This window comes from Xiphophorus hellerii, chromosome 7 (genome assembly GCF_003331165.1).
Source record: "Xiphophorus hellerii strain 12219 chromosome 7, Xiphophorus_hellerii-4.1, whole genome shotgun sequence".
Taxonomy (NCBI): Eukaryota; Metazoa; Chordata; class Actinopteri; order Cyprinodontiformes; family Poeciliidae; genus Xiphophorus; species Xiphophorus hellerii.
The window spans coordinates 22371268-22391900 of record NC_045678.1 but is presented as its reverse complement, the minus strand read 5'-3'; the positions used below and the strand labels follow the sequence as shown (position 1 = coordinate 22391900).

Below are 20633 nucleotides of genomic sequence, written 5' to 3'. Positions count from 1 at the left end.
ACAGATGTTGATAAGAGACACCCAGAAAGCACAATCGAATGAGAATGCTTCTTTCAGTATTTGATATTTATTTTTGCCTTCTCTCTGTTTTGTCTTACTTTTTATTATTATTTTTTTTTTAGCTTTTTGGCTGTCATAACAACAAAGCGTTCAAGTATATCTCTGAGACAGGTATCAAAGGTAAATATACATTTCTTATACTCTTTTTAAAGTTTAAAAATATATGAATAAAAGCAAACCCTATTTTTCTGACAACTTCTAACTTATTTTTACTCTGCCTGTTACTTTATATTATGTGTTTTTTTTTAGTTAGCACCTCTCTTTACCCTTTCCAAGTTTTTCCTCTTTCCACTGCTGTCTTCAAAGTTTGCATTTGGCAGATTCTCCCTAGCATTCCTGGATGTTTATGTTGGCATTTGGCAGGATGTTGTGAAGCCATGTGATTAATCCCCCAGGCAGGAGAAACAACATTAACCTACCTCTCTATACTTGCCACTGCATCACCTTCGAGAAACACCTTGGTCCAGCAGCCCACAATATGCTACACCAGAAAAGTGGGAGTATAAACATATTACAATTTTTAACAGGGTCCTTAGCTTTCTACTTCAGATTTGTACCCCACAACAGTAAGAGTTGTAATTGTCAAACGCCCAAAATATGCATTTGGATTTAGTAAAATGTCTTGTGGTATTGCTAGCCAGCACATTCATTTGTGTACTAGTTTTGTTATTATAAATACAGTTTTTAAAAATAAAAGTTTTACTATGATAGCATTCTGTATGCCTTTGAGATAGAAAAACAGCATTTTAATAATACACTGTTGCCTTGTCAAGTGGCTACATCCTGTGTCAATATAACAAATATTACAGCATTTCATTCGACTCTGTGGACAGAAAATGGTGAATAAGTTACTGTACGCAGTAAAAGGTTTTTTCCCCATGTCTTCCCTGGAAAAATGTTTTACTTGAAAAGAAGTTTCAAAAACAATAAGAGGGAGAGTGATAGTTTCCCTTTTTATTTTCCTTATTAACAACAACTTAGATAATATCTCTAATATAAGGTAATTTAATCATCAACATTGACTATTGTTAATGGTGTTTGCTTTGCTAAACTTGCTTAATCCAACAAACAAACAATGGTAGCTAATTTCAGCCAATTCTAGTCACAATATTTACTTTGATTCTTCTTTTAGGGATGATCCACATCTCGTAACTAAAGGTGATGGTTGGAACATTGACAGATAAATAAATAAAGAGTTTTACTTTTTGAATTATATCTCACTTCTTTGACTTAGTTCTTTTGTCACCATTTACAGAACACTTGTATTCTTTATTGCAGTCAAAACCCCAATCAATTTATCCAATTTCCACTCTGTCAAATCATTCCACTTACGGAAGAGATTTACCTTTGCCAGTGGGGCCAATCAACCTTTTTTCTTGTGAGGACCTTTTGGGGTCTCAGACTTTGAAGGGAAGACCTTGTGGGCAAGAGAACATTTCTAGATTTAACTTCAGAACTTGATGAGCCCTGCTGCATGAATAAAAACTTTCAGTGTGCTGACTTTATGCTGTCCAAAATATATGGCAAACTACTCAGGACTGTCAAACGTTAAAGATTAAAGAGTCGAAAGGGAGTCAACAATATGTATACACACCACCGATAAGCAGTGGAAATGATAAAATATATATTCTGACAGGTTTGTTTCTCTTGATGTCATTGCACCCCATAGCTTTGTGTTTTCTCCTAAACATTTGTCTGTAGCATCCAGCCGTCTGCCAATGTTGGAATCCATCTGTCTTCCTCTCTGTTTGATGCAGATGGAGCAACATGACAAGGGCACGGGAGCCAATCCATTCCAACCTTGTCATTTGCAGGCATTTCGATCTGCCACAGCACTCTTCCATCTCGATTAGGGGTGTCCTGCTGTGGAGAGACAAGCCTGTGGAAAGGCTTGTGCATGTGTGTGTGTGTTCCTGCTGTGGAGAGACAAGCCTGTGGAAAGGCTTGTGCATGTGTGTGTGTGTGGTAAAGAAGAGGGAAAATGTGGTCTTTAGCTGAGGCAGCACTGTGATACTCATCCCTCTGAACCTGTCAAAACCAACACCATTGTCATGTTGAGGTTGTGAGGAGCAGTGCCACTTTTCCACCTTCGTGGGAGTTACTGTTCCTGAGAGGAGATGTTAGAATATAAAGAAATACATGTCATAGATTTAGTTATGTGCTAATATGGTACATCTCAAATGATGTGTTGATGTTAACTTGAAAATCAAGGTTTAGTTTGCTTTTTAAAAGCTTTGTACATGCTGACATGTTTCCTGTTCCACAAAAGTGGATCAGGACTTCCTTGTGCAGTTTTTTCCTAACTTGGTCCTCAAGTAGCCCTGCTCTGCATGTTTTAGGTGTTTCCTTGCTTCCAAACACCTGACTTACAGTAGATGAATGAGTGATTTGCAGCATTGGGTGGCTGGAAGAGGCCAGGTATGCTGGAACATAGACATATCTGAAACATGCAGGGCACAGGTTTTTGAGGACCAGATTTGGGAACCATTGTCCAATAATATATTGTTCATGTGAGTTTGAAATAGGAACATATGTTAAATACACTGAAAACGGAGAGAGAGAAAAAACTTGATTTAATTGTCTGAGCTGAGTTTTTTCGCTTTTGTCTCAAATAATGCTCCAAGCACCTGGGCAGATTTTCCAAAGCAAGGTGCAAATTTAGTCACATTGTACACAAGTTATGATAATTAGAGGACAACATTCTACACAAACCTGGTCTGGACTTAATCAAGGCTCATTCCCACCAGAGCCAGGCAGATGAGTATTTATTTACAGATGAGGCAATTCCTGATGTTTGCTTTATTATTTCAGTACAGCTCCATCTTGTTCAAACAAAGATACAGTATTATAGAAGACACCTCCCCTCAATCAAATACACACGCACACACACACACCCCCACGCATGCAAACACTTCCCTGACCTGTTCTGCGTGTTTGTCCAGACTAAATATGCTTACTAATCTATTTGGGTGACCACAAATCTCGACAGCCAGCTTTTAATATTTATCTTAGTCTGTTGTTGTATAGTTGTCCTTCAGAAAAGTAACAATTCTGGGAAGCACTGCTAAATATGACATAAATTCACCAAGATTGTTTTATGATAAGGATAATCTGTTCCTTTTGTATGTCTTTTAGACATTAAAAATGCTACAGAAGAAATAAGGTCAAAATTAGACAATTTACAAAAACAATTAAAGAATCAACTTTTGTAAGTAATGCTTATGATAATCAGTTACCATTTATCACCCATTTAGTAAAATAGATGATAAATGGTAAATAGGTAATAGGCAATCTTCACACAATACAGATAGAACATCATTTGTATGGCATGATAAGAAAAAAAGCAAAGTAAAACAAATATCTTTCAGCTCCTCTTGTTTTTCATTAGCTGTAAGGCTTTTTTGTTTAATTTTAATTATAATTGCTGAAAAGTAATGATAAGTAGTTTCAAATCTGCTTTTTCAAAATATTCAAAATTCTAACCCTTCATCTCAAATCTTTTCTCCTGGTTAAATTAATTTTCAACTCTTCAAAATGCAAAGTTAGAGAAGCTCACTGGTGTTAATATTAATAAATTGTTGGGTACTCATTATTTCAACCTTTTGCCATTTTGAACTTAGTAGTTTTGGTTATTTCATCTCCAACTTTTTATGGTTGAAGAATTACAAGATTTAAAGTACTTTTTCAAAACACCATTGGAAAGATACAAAAACGTGACCTGCAATTATAAGGTTTGCTGCAATGCCAATAAGGATGTTTCCATTGATAGTCAAGGAGAATAAAAATAACTTTCTACATGCTTTTCTATAATAAAATAAACCTTCATAGTCCTTAATATATTTTATAAAATGAGATTGTTACATATGGGGCTTTAGAACCATGTTTTATGGAAATAAAGTGCATTTTAGAAATTTTCAGAACATTATAAGCAATGAAGATAAATTACACTTGAGATCTGAGCACTCTTGTGATTACCTAGTTCCAAGTCTATTCGAAATATTCCTTGATGTTGGTGATAATGCAATGGGTAAACATTTATGAAATGAAAGTGACAACATACTATAGGTACAGAATGGAACTGTGAATTGAAATGCAGTAAATAGTTCCAGAGCTGAACTTTAAAAAACAATAGCAGGAAAGTTATTATTGTGATTATGATGTGACGTTGGTGATTTAGGATTACATTTGTATATTGTTGTTAAATAGGATAAACTTTACACTGATATTACCTATGAAATTAAAAATGGAACTAAACCTACAATATGGTCATATGGAAATTAAAACCAAAATGACCCAAGGCAAAAAGTTCTTCACCTACCAAGGGGAGCATGTAATTTTCAGGTCACCGAATGTCATTTTAGTAGTCAAAGGCACCAACCCTGGTATCAATCTTAGGCTTAATGACAATGGTTTTGACCTCATTATCCTTGCCCCCCTGACCATCTCGTTCCCTTACTCATTTATCTCTCCTTTTTTCTTTTTTAATTCTCCTGGTGTGTGACCCATATATCAGCCTCATGCTGGTCTTCTTTGAAAAGTCGTATATTGCCCTGCTATGTCATCTGTACATGGCATGATGGAGGTCTCTCTGTGACTCCACATAATTGAAGTGTACACCATGGCGATGCCGCTCCTGCTATTGGAGAACTTAATATCTTTTTTCATTGCAAAAGCAATGGTTATAGCCATATGTAGCTGACATCAAGTGAAAAGTAGTTTGGTAATAGCATAAACTTTTAATACCTCATACACCATTTTATTAACGCAGCATTCACAGATACTGTATATCTTCTTTCTCTCTCATTCAAGGAAGAAGCTGAGAGATTGTTTGGGAGTTTTTTTATCCCTCCATTTCTCTCTAGTTCTCTTTTTCTTTCTCTCATTTCCTTTCAATGAAGAGTATCAAAGCTCTGCTTCTGACATCCCCTCAGTTATAGAAATACCAAGAGAGCTCTCCAGTAAACTCTACTTGACACAGTGACTGAGACATCCGACATGCTCTACAGAATTGAGTGTATTTGAGATAAAACACCAGGGAGATATTGCACTTTAATGCTTTTCAGATCATGTTCTTCTACAATTAGGTTCATAAATGCTGGCATGTTCATCTTGAAATACTTTCTGTTTATTGTACTCTTTTGCCTTTTTAATACTTTCTCATAAATAGTTATTTCTTTTCAGCAGACCTCACATTTATTCTGTGTCACGATGCCTAAACTGCGGCCCCCGCTTTGCTTCCACTGTGGAGATGAAGCCATTACTGTTTGAAAACAGTTATCTCGTTTTGGGGGACATATTTTAAATGAATGTGTTTCCTTTCCTGATTACAGCATTTTTTCGTCCATAAAAATGAACGTTTTCAAATAACTTTTTCTTATGTGACATAAATGCATTTATAAATGCAAGGATTTACAGTGTTAAGTCTTTATATGACACATTATATATGACTAGCCAATGTTTATCAGAATGGATGGGTTTAGGTTTAGCAAGCATTACATGTAAAGCATAGCACTCTAAAAATCTAGTATGCCACCGTTTCCAATCAAGTTTATTTAATAAATTTTTATTCAGGTAATTTTATTCAGGGGTTTGTGCTTGTGATGTAACCTATTTCTTATATCACTCATAGTGACACATTTAGAAACAGCAGATGATCAGGTTCACTATGACTTTAAAGGGCATCATTTCTTTTTGGATGTTTGTGGTCACATGGGAAGGTCATAGGTCAGGTCAGTCATTTGTTTGTGGAAAACATGCATGAAAGGAGTAGAGTTTGTTTGCCTCCACCCGTGTTGAGCCTTAGAGAAGCTTTGTTTATTCACAATTAGTTCTGGAAATAATGTTAAGAAACATGTCAATGAAAATGAAGGCAACTTTACTTTTATGTCTGAGTCATCATGAAACTATTTCAATACTCAAGGTACCTATTTAGTTGTCTGTCGCTACAGGTAGAGCAGCATGCATAGGAGACTAAATTCTGTAGATTGGACTGAAAGAATTATGCTGTCTTATTAGAAGTAATCTTGAAACCAAAACAAAAAGAAACACAACAAATCAATTATTATGAGATATATTAAAAATATAATAAAAATAGAGTTATCTTTGATTTTTACTATAACATGAAACAATTGTTCAACAGCAGCAAAATTATAGTGGCCATACTTTGAGGTTTCATTATAACGTAATGCCATATTTAGTATTTAACTAGACCTATGACAAAGTCTGACACAAAGGAGTAAAAAAACCCAAAAACAACAATACTTAAGATATATGTATATCACATGCTCTAATGTGTTTTCAATATTTTTGAATATTTAAAAAAATATTTTCATACCAATAAAAGCAGCTATGTAAACTTGTTTTGAATATTATTTCCCAATCAGTATGCAGGCATCATGGTGGCACACAGACACTTGGCTTTTAGTTCAATCACATTTTGAATAGACTAGAACCAATTAAGAGATTTCAAGATGGGATCATGTTTTCCCAAAGGTTTGTGAGGTTAATCGTTCAGCAGCAATAGAGAGAAAATAATCAGAGCCAAATGATGAGTTACTAATCATCCACAGAACACAGGCTCACCTTCTGCACTGAATGCTTGTTTCCATTGTGATAAGGTTGAAAGTAAGTCGGTATAATCAGAACAAGCAGTTTAACTTTATTGTGAAAAGCATATCTTCCTTTCAGGAATAATTTGGGGGACATACCTCTCCTAACTATTATTTTTTATTTTTTGTCCTATGCAACTAAAGTATAGTCTACGAAAATTGTGATCAGTACTTCATTGTTACATAATTTACAAATCAGCATTTCCGTGGTGTCAGTAGAACAAGCAACAAGGCTGGTCTGTACAGCTTGTTTCATCTTGGTTGACAAATAATGAGATGTGTGGGGAAAGCTTTTTTCTTTTTTGGTGTCGAGGAAAGTGTTTACTCACAAGACAAAGTGTTTTCCTGAATAAGACAAACACCATGGTGTTGAAAACCTATTGACAGACAAAGACATAAAGAGACAAAACGAGAATTAGACATTAGGACAATACTGTGACACCAGAAGCTAATTAGGGAACAATATTTATTTGCCAAAGAACTGCAGTTAACTTGGTTTTTCAGGAGTTATTTTTGTTATATATCCAGAAGAGTTAGTTTTTCATGAGTATGACACTCACTTAGGAATGGAAAATTATGTTGTATAAATCTCTTGGGTTACTTTGCACAAATTGCTGAAGCAGGTACAGACATTTTTTAGTTGTTTGAGAACAACCAGACAAAGATAAAATGATAAAATAAGTTTAACATTTTACACCATCTGCGTTAGTATTTTTATATCCTTATTTTCAACAAAAGCTCTTCAAAACGTAATTAAATTGTTTCAAGTAAAATTGCTGTAGAAACCTCTTTGTATGTGCTCCATTTTTCTAATAAATTTTGAAAAAAATTTTTTCACAGAGTAGGAAAGAGCAAACCACTTTACTGCATTGTTCTGAGTGAAACACTCCCTTTCTGTGTTGAAAGCATTCCTGGATATATGGGACCTGTCAGCAGAAATTTATCAAAAATGCTCAGCAGATATACTGGGGTCTAATACTCTTAGATCAACAGAGTTTTAAGCTGGGAATTCAACCACTTCACGTAAAATTAACTCAGCATATCAGAAACCTAATACTAAGGATGACACCCTAACCGCAATTCCTATTGTTTGGCTTTGGCTGTGTACACAATACACTTCTATTTGCTCTGCTCCATTTTCCTCTTCAAGAATTAGCCTTGGGGTAGGGTTTATGAATTCACTGTGCTCACTATGCCATCCCTGCCTCCTCATTTACTTAATGCGTCACCTCTCATTTCTTTGCGTAAGTAAACAGGTCTTTAGACTGCTGTCTCCTTATTGGCCGTCTGCGAGGTTTATTTTTTTTTCCTTTCTGGAGAAGGGGTGGTGCTTGAAACTGGCTTCATCAGACTTCCTCAAAACTCTTGGAGCTTTGAGTGCAACTTTTCTGTGAAACAGCTTTTGGTATAACTGTTGCTAAGTGTTAAAGTTATTTACTTGCAACTTATAAGGATCAACAGGAGATCATGGAGTTACAATAACTGATTCCATTTAATGTCTAAGTAGGACTCTTCACCAGAAAATCCCTGATGAAACACTGAGGTAAAGTATACATTTCAGAATTCAACTTATATTCATGAATTTTAACTTCCATTTAACTGTTATCTCAGAAATTATTATTTAAAATCGGTGTAATATATAGGTATGCTCACACCTATGGATGTTATGTATTTGTGTTGGTTTCTCTCTATTATTTGGAATTTTCTACTTGGAGTATTCAGTTAAAGAACATATTTGCAACAAAAGCTCAACTGCTTACTTGGGAGTTTGGAGTACCGAAACAAGAATATGACATAATGTGTTGAACTACAAAGACAAAGAACAAATGAACAACGTACATTTGGAGAGTTCTCCGACAATACCAGCATGGAAATAGGAGAATATCAACAAATGGCTTCCGTCAGAAACATAGACAAAGGAGCAGATGTATGGAAGGAAAAAACTATTTGCTTTTTTATGGAACAAAGAGAGAGGGAGAAAAAAGAGAGAGAGAAGTTGAACTCCTTGAACCATGTTCCACTTTCTTTCGGGTTTTTAGGCTAAACACTGCAGAATGTGCTCCTAAATCCTTCCAGCAATTTTTTAATCAGCTCCTCTGTGTCGAACAGGTAGGGAGGAAAATAGAGGGCAAAATGAGGAGTTCAGCTCAGAGAATACTTATTTCTGAGGTATAAGACTTTTATATTTGTTGAAACATGTACACACAAAGTTGTACTTTTAGAATCTACAGAGAAATAGATTAGTCTGTGATTAGCAATGCTTCATTTCCCAATATCCAAACCCTCTGTTCCCACAACACAATCACATGCTCACCAAAGATTCCGCCCTGACCTCTAAGGTACAAATCCGTGTGGTACTAAGGCAGTTCAGAATGTTTGGCATGCTGTTTTAATGCAAGAAAAATAGTTGTCCAGCATGACTTAGAACAAATTAGATTCTGCGTTGCATGCTTTCTTTCTCTACTGCATCCTGCTTTAGAACTGCCAGAATAAGCATATTAAAATACACACAACTGCTGGAGTTAGAATTACTCTATGCATTTATTTTACTTGTAATACAGTAATATTGATAGTTTAGTTTATGTGGGTACAAATATTTTTTTATATAATTTTTTTGTTAAATATTATACACTTCATTTTAGGTGCACTTTTTAAAAAAAAGAAAAAAAAAAGAAAACTGAAGTAAAGTTCCTCCCTGGTTTTTGTTGGCTTTGCTGATAAAGTCAAATGACTCAGTTCTCATGGGTAAATCTACTGCAGTCAGTCGGACTGATGGTGCAGATAAACAAGTAGATAAACTTAGCCTTCTTTCCTTCATCATTCTGGTTTTCTTTAGCTAAAGCATGCTATTTTAGTGAGGAATGACAATAGTTTTATGTATGTTTTTTTTTCTAGCAAGATTCCTAAAATAATAGTAATAAAAAACAGATGTTTATGCATATTATTGTACTATTCAAATCCAGCACCTTCCACCCCTACATCCATTATCTTCCGTCTATCTGAGGTCGGGTGTTGGGGGCAGCAGACTTCCCTCTCCCCTGCCTCTTGGGTCAGCTCCTTAAGGGGGAATCCCAAGGCGTTCCCAGACCAGCTGAGAGACAGAGTCCCTCCAGCGTGTCCCGGGTCTTCCTCTGGGTCTCCACCCAGGGGGACCTGACTGGAGCACCTCATCAAAACTGAAGCTTATAAAAGTGGTGTGCAAACCATCAATCCTTTACTTAACATTTAATTTTAATAGCAACTTTTATCAAAGTAATTTATTATCCACCATATAATTTTGGATGAAAATTTTTTACTTTTATTTTTACAATCAAGTATTTAAACTTAAAATGTGATTTGCCTCTGTGTCTTGCTGTTTCTTGTTCACATAATTAATTTCCTACATTTCATACTCATTAACAAACTACTTTTGTATCCATTTACTTAACCATCTTATCTTATCTAGGTAGCGATACATTTCAATAAATTGAGATAAGCATTTTCTCAACCGTGCAACCTTATGTTAATTGTATTGATTAATGTGCTCAAGTCTCTTGTGAAACACAAGCCTTTTAGACCTCTTATCAAGTCAATACAACTCTGGCTTCCAGCAATCACAAAATTATGTTTTCTTAAAGAAGAAATATTTTAAAAATTGTTTGAAAGGAACTTGGGAAGCAGCAATTTTGGTGAAGGCCTGGATCCGTAACTATAAACCACCTAAATATAATTTTTACATCAGTGGTGGCTGAAATTTTCAACAACTTTTCAATTTATTTCTTCCAGTTGTTACGAGACATAGACAGGTGTCTGTCATGATGAACCTCACAAGTTTGTTCTTTCTTTTCATCAGCACTGCCGATTTCAGTATCTTCAAAAACATCTTAGTTTTGAAGAGAGGGGATTTCCACAATGAGAGATCGATTGGAGGAGCTGCATCAGACAGCTCAGGAGTCGTCAGGGCCAACAGCCGGTTCTACCAATCCTTTCTCAGAGGAGGGTGATGATGATGAATCTGTGGAAGCTGGGACCATTACGCAGCAGGCCGTGGTGTTTGAGGAGGAACCAGTCATTCAGAATTTCCTCTCTGAGGCTCAGCAAATTAGAGATGACATCTCAACACTTGAAACAGAGGTTAGGTGGGAAAAAAATGACAAGCTAAAGTTTTCATACCTTGTGAATAGTGCATCAAGTTTCCACACATTTCTTCTGGAGGTGAAAGGATTATGACTGTACCTGCTTTGCACATGTACAGATGGAATTGCCAATTATTTCCTAGCACAACAGCTCAAGCATAGTCTGACGGGTTGTAGGGCGTCTGTAAGGAGAAATTTTTAAGTATTGCCACAGATTCTAAAATGAATTCAGGTCTGGGATTTGACTATTCGGTTATTATGACACATGAATATGCTTTGTTCTAAACCACTCCATTGTAACTTTGTCTTTAACTGTGCTGGACATTTCAACTGCGAAAACACAAAATCTTACCAAGTGTTTTTATCGAGTTTCTTGTGCAAAAATCTCAATACACTTAAATACGACACTAACTTAAAAGTAACTTTTCATCAACATAGAGGAGTTTGTTTGAAGTAACTAATTCTTGTATATTGATAAAAACTACTAGTTTCAGTGGCATACATTTTCTCTTGAAACAAGACAATTTTTCTGTATTTTAAGTGAAATAATCTGCCAGTAGAAACTAGTAATTTTTATCAATATTTTATCAATATTTGATCAATATATCAATATTTTTATCAGTTACTTGCGAGTGAGATTTTTTAAAATTCAAGGGTAATAAAATATTTGAACTAGAAACTAAACAAAACAAAAGATTTTGTGTTATTGCAGTGTTGAATCTCCACTCCAGCCTTGTCTTCTATTTGGTTTTCTTCCAGGATTGCCACTTGCCTAGCTTCATCCATAATCTCTATATCCCTGCTAAAGAAAACACTCTACATCACCACTGCCACCATCGAGTTTTAATCTGGGGATGGAATGTTCAGGGTTATATATAGTGCTGTTTTTCCACCATGAATATTGTTTTGCACATGGAACAATATGTTCATTTTGTAACTGTCTCAAGTTCATCTTTAGCCACATGTTTACTTTTTCTGCTACAAAATTTGTGGCAAACTCCAAACAGTATGTTTCCAGTTGTCGCACGCTTTTTCTACAGAATTGATTGAATCATTTAGATGTCCAAAGCTTGAAATATTGTTTTGTAGCCTAAACCTGCTGAAGCTTTCTCCTGTATTAATGTGTTCCTTGGTTTTTAGGGATGCTGTTTATTAAGTAATATTCTGTAATGAACCTCTCAGGCTGTCACGGAGTTGTATTTATAATGAGATTAAACTACTCACTAGTCTGGTAAAAAGCAGCCAATTCTTATGTGCTTTGCTTTGTACAGAAGGTTTGAAACAATTGCTTGCTTGAAGTGTGGACTCTGCTCATTTACAAGATCAGATCTAATTTTACCCAATCGCTAAAGTTTTGCCATGACATATGTAATGCGCCTGCTTGATGAATCTCACTGGAAATGACTCTGAGCGGATTAGGTCCATAATGACTCAATATTTGAAAGTGTGTTCAACATGGAGCGAATGGCTTCACTCATTTCCTGAACTACCATTGCCAAGGTGCCATCTTATTAAGGCAAACTACAATTCTTAAACTGTGGAGAAAATGGATGTAATCTTTCGCACGTTTTCTGTTCGCTTATTTGCATGGTTGAGATTTTACCAGAAGAATCCAAGATTGAGAACTGAAGGGAGATGAAGATAAAACTGCGTGGAAAAGCAATGACCAGGCTGACAACAGACAAGCGATATTATTACTTATTAAAGAAGTTGGTTGCACTGCTTTTTTAAAGGGTATTAGATTAAGGGAAGTGAATACAAATGTATTATACTTTTTTGCTTATTAATAAAAGCTTTTGAAAAGTATTTCTAATCCTCCTTCAAAATCCAAATTATGTGCTTCTTTGTGTTCCTCTCTCACACAACATTTAATAAAGAGAAGGTTTGTGGTTGTAACATAACCACCAACTATTTTGATAGGTGAAAAAGACTAAAAAGTTTCAATACTTTTCATAAAAACTCATTTTGCTATTGATATTCCTCTTGTTCATTAGCTTCTTTGTAAATTATAAAATGATGTATTTGCTAACTCATATTTAACACGGAGAACTGACTTGAGATTTTAGAAAATACCCTGGATTTTTTTTTCAAGTTATGTTTGTGGCTCATACTAGAATGTTACATCTACTGCTCTAGGTCCTGAAGTTCTGTCAGCAGCAGAAGACCCTGGTGGCATCCATGCGTCGCTTTAGCGTGATGAAGAAAGAGAGCAGCATAACACGAGACATCAAGCTACAGGCCGAAAGCCTCCACCGCCGTTTAGACGCCCTTTCAAAACAAGCCCAAAGAATTGAAGACCAGCTGGGAACGAATGCTGTCGCAGTGAGAATACAACGCTCCCAGCATGCAGCTCTGCATCGCAGATTTCAGCAGGTCGAAAAGGACAGCTTTCTCTTTGCATTTGACACTTGAAACAACTTTGTTTTCTCTACCTCCATTCTAAAGCTGCACGAATTCACATTAACAGAAGATATGCTTCATAAATGCATAAAACACATTGAAAAATGGAAAGATTGAAGATGGCAATAAGAAATCTTTTTTTCTCTCTATAAAAATATCTATATTATAATAAACATTCTCATTTAGGAGACTAAAAACAGCACTGATAGAACTGAGGCATATATAATTACTTATTTTATGTTTTTCTACAACAACATCTCCAGATGCACAGTAAATGCATAGTGTGATGATGCTCAAAAAATCAAACATAAATTATGTATATGCTAAAAAAGATGGGGGTGAAATACCCTCTCATTCTTCAACCCCTGCCCTCCTTTCTCATTTTCTCTTTTGCTATAATTACTTCCAGGTGATGCGCCAGTATAATGAAGGTCTGCTGACCAAGCAGGATCGTTGTAAGCACTTCATTATGCGGCAGCTGGAGATATTGGAAAAGAATGTAACAGAGGAGGAGGTGAATGAGATGGTCGCCACAGGAAATTGGGAGGTGTTCAACGAGAACTTGCTAAATGATGTCAGAATCACACGGTCACAACTGTCTGAGATCGAACAGCGACACAGGGTGAGAGCAAAAAACAAAAAGGGTCACGAAGTCTTGGAAAATGTTTCTTTAAAAAATTATACTCCCTAAATAGCTAAATGCAAAGATTTTGATAAAACAAATCTTATTTTAACATTAATCTTCTTGACAAACCTGTCTATGTCAATATCAAATAAAATTTATCAAAAGAAACACAAATCTTTTTTAATCAGGCCCTCTTCACATTTGATTAAGACCAGCAGTAACTAGAAACTTATTACATTTAGTTACATTTACTGACTTTTTGGGAAAAGAAATGTACTTTTAGGAGTAGTTTTACTCTACCATACTTCATGCTTTTACCAGATTGATATTATGAAGTATTGCTGCTTTTACTTGAGTACAATTTCTGGATATTCCACCCACTGAGATTAATCTCATGAATTAAGAACAAATATATGTTAATAAAAGATGCATGAGATACAGAGATAAACCTACAATCTTTACTACGTATTTTAAAATTATTTTCTATCTGCTTCTTATTGTGCCATTGTTGTTCAAAAAGTTACAGAAAATACTAAATATTGTCATTGGAAGTACTTCACATTGTCTTCTGCAAGAATTAATTACATTAGTTTTGAATTGAAAAAAAAATGGTTTGGAAATGTGTTTTTTCTCTTGTAGTGCAATTGTTATTTATTTTCATTTTAATTTTTATAATAACAGTCTTTGCACATATATATTTTTTCTGGTAGATTATATCGTCATAAAATACAAAGTCTTTTTACTCATTTTTGAGCATTTTCTACAACTACTTTTAACTTGAGTGAAATTATGTTGGCATAGTGCTACTGTTACTTGGGTACAACTTTTAAATGTCAATGGATTTTCTGAAATTTGGAAATTCTTAATTCAGAGTGAAGGGAAGAATGAGCCTAAAGCTCTCTTAGGTTTTTCCTTATGTCTTTTTTGGTAAGACCTATCACGACACTGCAGCAGGATGTTTCCTAACAATTCTAGAAATGTTCCTATAAATGGGGAAGGTTTCTGCATTTCTGCCATCAGTTTTACTTTCACCATGGAAGCAAGAAAACTATTAGTATTAGTATTTTTCTAATTTTATCAGCAGCACAACAGAAAACAGTTGAGAGATTTTTCTGTATACATTGAATAAGTGGTCTTGTGCAATAATGGTAGCCTTTTGTGGCAGGTGTTCGAAAAAAATCACACACTTCATTATGCACAATGGGGAGTGCACTACATACTTGATGCACTACAGCAAACATCCAGAAGACTCAGCACAGACTATTCATGTTCTGGCTGATTTTTAATGTTGTGCACTTAATCCAAGGTAAAGGGGTCAGAGGAGGACAAAACTTGTCAAATAATCTTTAAAAATGTAAAACAAAAAAGAAAAAAGAAATCAAAGTCTGAGACAAGGTCACTTTAAGAGTTTGTACATTATGATCTCCATTACCTAACTAATGTCCCTTTTTATGTCTGTTATAATATTTATGTTATCTTCCTCCACACCCAGGAACTCTTGAGCCTGGAGAACAATATGAAAGAACTAAGAGACCTCTTCATGGACATCTTCATGCTTGTAGAGGAACAAGGGGCTGACATTGAACACATCCAAACTAATGTTGAGCGAACACAAGATTACATAGCTGTAACTAATGAGAAGTTCAAGGCGGCTGCAAGATATAAAAAGAAGAACCCGATTCGACAGCTGTGCTGCTGCTGTTGTCCTCCCTGGAGATGCTGCATGTGAAACAAGAGCATTTTGTGCCTGAGAGTTCGTTCCAAATAGGGCTTTATTTCAAACACTCATGGCTAACTTGGAAGTCAGCAACACAAGTGACATTAAAAGGAAGGTAAAGGTGTCGAAGTTGTTGCTGCTGCTAAAAAAGAGCAATGGTGAGTAGAGACGCAGCAGAGCACAGAAAACAATTAAAGAGGAGGGCAGGAATTGCTGTGGGAAGGTACTTGTTTCTTTCAGGAGGAGGTGAAGCGACTGCGATTGGAAGAGACAGTTCAGTGAGTTCTACTCACCAACATTGTTGCTTATTGGAGACCTTCACTGTCATCTGACAGAGGTCACAAACAAGAGGAGGCTACTGACACTGCTGGATCAGCAAAAGTAATATTCCAGCCCTTCTTCCTGAAAAGTAAAGCACTGTTTTCCCCCTCTGCCATAAGAATCCTAATGGGGATAGAATTGTTTTTTCAAAACATGCACTTTGCAGGATTCACTTTTCATTTTGTGGGGCATGAAGCAAAATTTTCTCATAATGAGGAGAATTTTATTTTCAGAAAAAAAAAATATTTTGCATACATTTTATTTTTGGCAATGTATTAATATAAAAAATACATTAGAACATGTACTGTATTTCAAGTCCTAATTATTCTTAATTATATTTTGTATTAATTTATGCAGTTTTATGTGAGCAGAATACAAATATTTTAGGCATGACAAAAACCTTTGAACGTTGCTAAATTTAGTAGTCACCGGCCCTTTAAATGAAATGTAATACATCATTTTTCAAAGTTTTTCCTTTCTGTATAATATATATTTTAAATCTGCATAAAATCTGTAATTTTTTAAAATAAGACTCCAGTCAGCATACTAAGATGTGTTTTATTATATCAGTGAGTGGAAAAGGGAGTTGTGGCCTCAGGGAAAGAAGCCATTAATTCTGGGAATTTTACATTTAACTCATACATAGAATCAAAACACCCAGAAGTACTGATTGACTTATCTCTTACCATTTTCTTGGATTCAGCTAAGACTGTTAATTCACAACTTCAGCAAAGTAATGGGAAATCAAGTGCTGAGTAATGCATTCATCATCGCTCTGGCTCCCTGGTGAACCATCCTCTACCCAGAGATGACGATGGTGTTCCTTTGTGACTCAGCGGCCAACGGCGTCCGGTGTCCACGGCAAAATACAGGTGCAGCTGGGTGTGTGAGTGAGAGCCAGCCTGGAAAATCCAGTTGGACCACTTTTCCCAGATAGCGGCAGGATATGTTGGGAGAAGCAGAACAGTATAAACAGAACAGTTAACCGGTAGCAGATTGCTGAAGACGTCTGCTCCTCTATGAATGTTTAGTTTCTTATGATTCTGTCTCACAAACATTGAAACAAATAGAGGATTATAGATTTTAAAATCAGTTTATTGACCTTTCTGAGACTTTCACAAATTCAGCTCAGGTCCAAAGCTTCTATTGAAGTGTTTTATAGCTTTTTTATTCGCTTCTTTACTTTTTTTTTTGGTTCAGCAGATGAACATGGTGTGACAGATGAAAGGTGAGGCGTGTGATGACTTCCGCCTATAGCAAGAAAACTCTTTTGACGAAGCAGCTTCTCTGTGTTGTACATCAGGTTTTTCCAGGATTACAATCACAACATGAGACCAAAGCATGAATGCATCAGATATTCAATTTTTACTATGTAAACCAGAACAAAATACATGTAATGCATATATGAACACTTTCCCTTGAGATTGTAAAGTAAAATGAAGTGCTGCTGCAAATTCCAAATTTCCTAAACAGCAACAATGCCATCCAGTGTTCAATAAGATAACTACTAGCTTGAAATTGGTTGTCACTTAACACTCAACTGCAAATGGACACCAGTATGGACTCTCAGAAAAGAAAAAGTGCAGGGTGAAAAAATATCAAACATTTCAAACAATCAAAGAAGTAAATATAAAATCTCAGGTTTTATGAATTACTGCAAGCAAGCATTTTAAAGTGACCAAATGCTTTTCACATGTTTGTAAAGTAATATAAGAAATACATTAGAGAAAAGAAAAAGTAAACTCCAGTAGGGACCTTAAAAAAATATGTTTTTCACATATTTGTTAAAACTGTCACTATGTAGTGACAGTATAACACGAGACGGATAGTCTGTGAAACATTTAAGCTCCTCTGTCTCCTCCCTGTGGTCCTACTGACATCAGAAAGAATACACCACTCCCAGTGAGAAACAACCATTCAGAGTCAGGAAAAAGGTCTCAGCACTGTCAGTCATGTTTTTGCATGTGCTGCCGGTTTGCTGCATCTGCACTAACAGTGGAGAAACAACTTTCTGTTACTGGAAAACTGTTTTTCTATCACCATCAGTGACATGCAGAAATATCCTATTATGATCACCTCATCAATGTATGGCATCTCAGTCTCTTCATACCACACAATATAATCAACATACAAATAAAAACAGTTACTTAACAATATTCAAATACATCTGTGCTTTCAGCATATACAATATATTTATAATTTATAGATTTAACTTCAATAATATTGAGGATACATGACTGAAAGACGAGTCCAGGAAGGCATTTAAGTTGCAAGAGATGTTGTTCTTGATTGTTTTCCACCTTTGTTTTTCACCTCTAATTGTTTTCCACCGCTTTGTGTTTCATAAGTCATACGAAGCACCATGGGTCATAAAAAAGTGGATTTTATTTTTAGTTCAATTTATTCAATTCAGTCATTGTGACTATTCTGAAATAAATTATTTTATTGCTTCAGTAACAGTTTTGTTTCTCATATTTTATTTAAAGTCCATGCAACTTATGGTTTTGTACTTGTGCAATATTGAAAACACGTCAGTTGTTCTTACCTCTGCCCATGTCACTAATTGGACTCATCAAAAATGTGTGAATAAACAATGATGTAAACACTGGAAACATAGGAACATCTCCAGATCTGCTGACTACAGAAAGGGTTGCATTGTTTTTGACTGTTTACTGTACAGATTCCTTTCATCTCGACAGTTGGTCACAATGTGGGTCCAAAGGTTCTTCTCCAAATGTCAGTGAAGGATCAAAGTATCCCTTCGTTGAGTAACACCAGCTGTGGTTATGGAGAACTGACATAATTTTACTGACTGTTTCTGACTGTTTTATCAGACCATCAAAAGCTAAACACAGACATATCCAGCCCTGAGAAAGAGATAGATCACAAAAGAAATGCAAAGCCAGTATGGGAGCTCCAGTAGCAGCTCAAGCCCCAGAAGAATTGAATACATCTATGTAGGTTAAAATCGTAGACCTGCAAGTTAGAAAATTGAAATTAAAACAAGGGAGAAAAAAAATTGTGGGACAGTACAATTAAATTAGCTAAAAATAGCTAAAGATACAGGTAGGGATGCAGCCACCAGAGGGTGATGTTGTGAGGTGAAACAGATATCCATCCATCCATCCATATCTGCTTATTTTGCATTGCCGTGGTTCAAATCGCTAGCGTGGAATACCCTGGACTGGTCCATCACAAGACAATACAGACCCGTAACCATGTGTGAACACAGTCATGGAAGCAAATATTGGTCATGATAATTTGTTGAGGTGAAATGTAAGTATTTATGCAGCATGCATATAGACATACTGTATATCCTAGGTGAAATGTGAAAGACAAAAAAAAAAGAAGCAAAAACTAATCAGAGGAGTAAAGGTGTAGTGCGTGACAATATGGAATACCAAAAGGTTAGTTTTTGCACCACTTGCATTTCGGCTGCAAACGATCAAGGAAAAAAACATTGTGAGAAGTGTGGAAGAAAGAGAGAATATGGTAAAATAATCTATTTCTATATCAGTTTTGTAGAAATGTAAGCCATTTAATTAATTGACTAGTTATCCTTTAACCTAAATCTCTGATTATTTTTTATACCAATGCTAAAGAAATATTTCAAATTAAGTCTTCAATGTCTATTTTCCACCTTAAATGCTGCATCTTTAAAGATTTTGAATATTTTGGACATTTTCTTTTTTCTCAGGAAGGTATGCAATGTCTAAATATTACATCCAGTATAAAAAAAATGCTTTACATTGCTGTTTTAAAAATATGTCTTTCCTTCTTTCTTCTTCATCAAATAGATCAGTTTTTTGTATTTACAAAGGCAGAAGCATCACCACTGTCGCCTGGGGAGGTAACAAAGTAGACCTGTCTGACAATAATATGGCTTCTTTTCCTAACAATATAAAATCAATAAAAAAGATATGGTCATTTTAGAGCATGTTATTAAAACCTGATGCAGGCCTTCACTGACTAATGCAGCTCGATGAGGAATATTAAAAATTGTTGTACTGCATTCCAATTTTGTTGCATTTATTTATAAAAACAATAGAGATACTTTGCTAAGCATGTGTAAATTGTTACTACAGTGATTATGTCAGGGATGTCTTTAGCTTATTTGACAGATGACTGGATCATTATGAATGGGAGCGCTATAAATCAAACCACAAACAAGCTCTAGATGTGTTAACTCACAACTAATATTCCAGTCCTTGCTTTTCACACTGTTTTATGCATAATATTTCATATTCCACTGACCTAAGATGTTATGCCAGATATAGTTGTCATTTGTGATTTTTGAGAAGGACCACCACACACGCAGGAGGTAGACATTACTATACTGGGAGTGATTTAATAACGAAAGATAAATGAGGAAAAGTGTGCAGCAGGAAACAAAGGAAAATAAATCAATAGGGAGAAAAGCTCCAAGGCACGCAGGAAACGGGAAAGTCCTACAACAAATAAAAGAACACAAAAATAAAAATACAAAGGAGGGCAATTAATGGGACAATAATCAGGTGAATCGAATTAACTGATGTGTCAGTTGTGAGGGAACCAAGCTGGGGCAACTGAGGAGAAACTAGTAAACACTATGTGAGAAAAAGGAACAAAGAAACCCTGATGATAACCGATGGAAGGAAACATTGGGATGAATAAAACAATTACAAAGGAGAATCAAAGAAAAAGGAGATCAACAAAATGCAAAGTGCACTATATCATAATCGTATCAAATCTGTGACAAAACCCCCACTTTTGTTGATTTTCACATTGACATTGAGGTTCCTCTTTCA

At 35.5% G+C, this 20633-nt stretch overlaps 1 protein-coding gene across 1 annotated transcript; it reads left to right on the top strand.

Annotated features, from left to right (window-relative positions):
• Nucleotides 1-8021: 8021 nt before the first annotated feature.
• On the top strand, nucleotides 8022-18303 carry stx19 (syntaxin 19). The gene is made up of 5 exons (XM_032566719.1): nucleotides 8022-8211; nucleotides 10501-10781; nucleotides 12920-13156; nucleotides 13593-13805; nucleotides 15301-18303. The coding sequence occupies exons 2-5, from the start codon at nucleotides 10560-10562 to the stop codon at nucleotides 15535-15537; spliced, it is 909 nt and encodes a 302-aa protein (XP_032422610.1). The 5' UTR covers nucleotides 8022-8211; nucleotides 10501-10559; the 3' UTR covers nucleotides 15538-18303.
• Nucleotides 18304-20633: the final 2330 nt, after the last annotated feature.

Coding starts and splice junctions, on each gene's coding strand:
- stx19 (XM_032566719.1), top strand. CDS start 10,560: ATGAGAGATCGATTGGAGGAGCTGCATCAGACAGCTCAGGAGTCGTCA. Junction 13,157..13,592: donor TGCATCGCAGATTTCAGCAG/GTCGAAAAGGAC, acceptor AATTACTTCCAG/GTGATGCGCCAGTATAATGA. Junction 13,806..15,300: donor AGATCGAACAGCGACACAGG/GTGAGAGCAAAA, acceptor CTCCACACCCAG/GAACTCTTGAGCCTGGAGAA.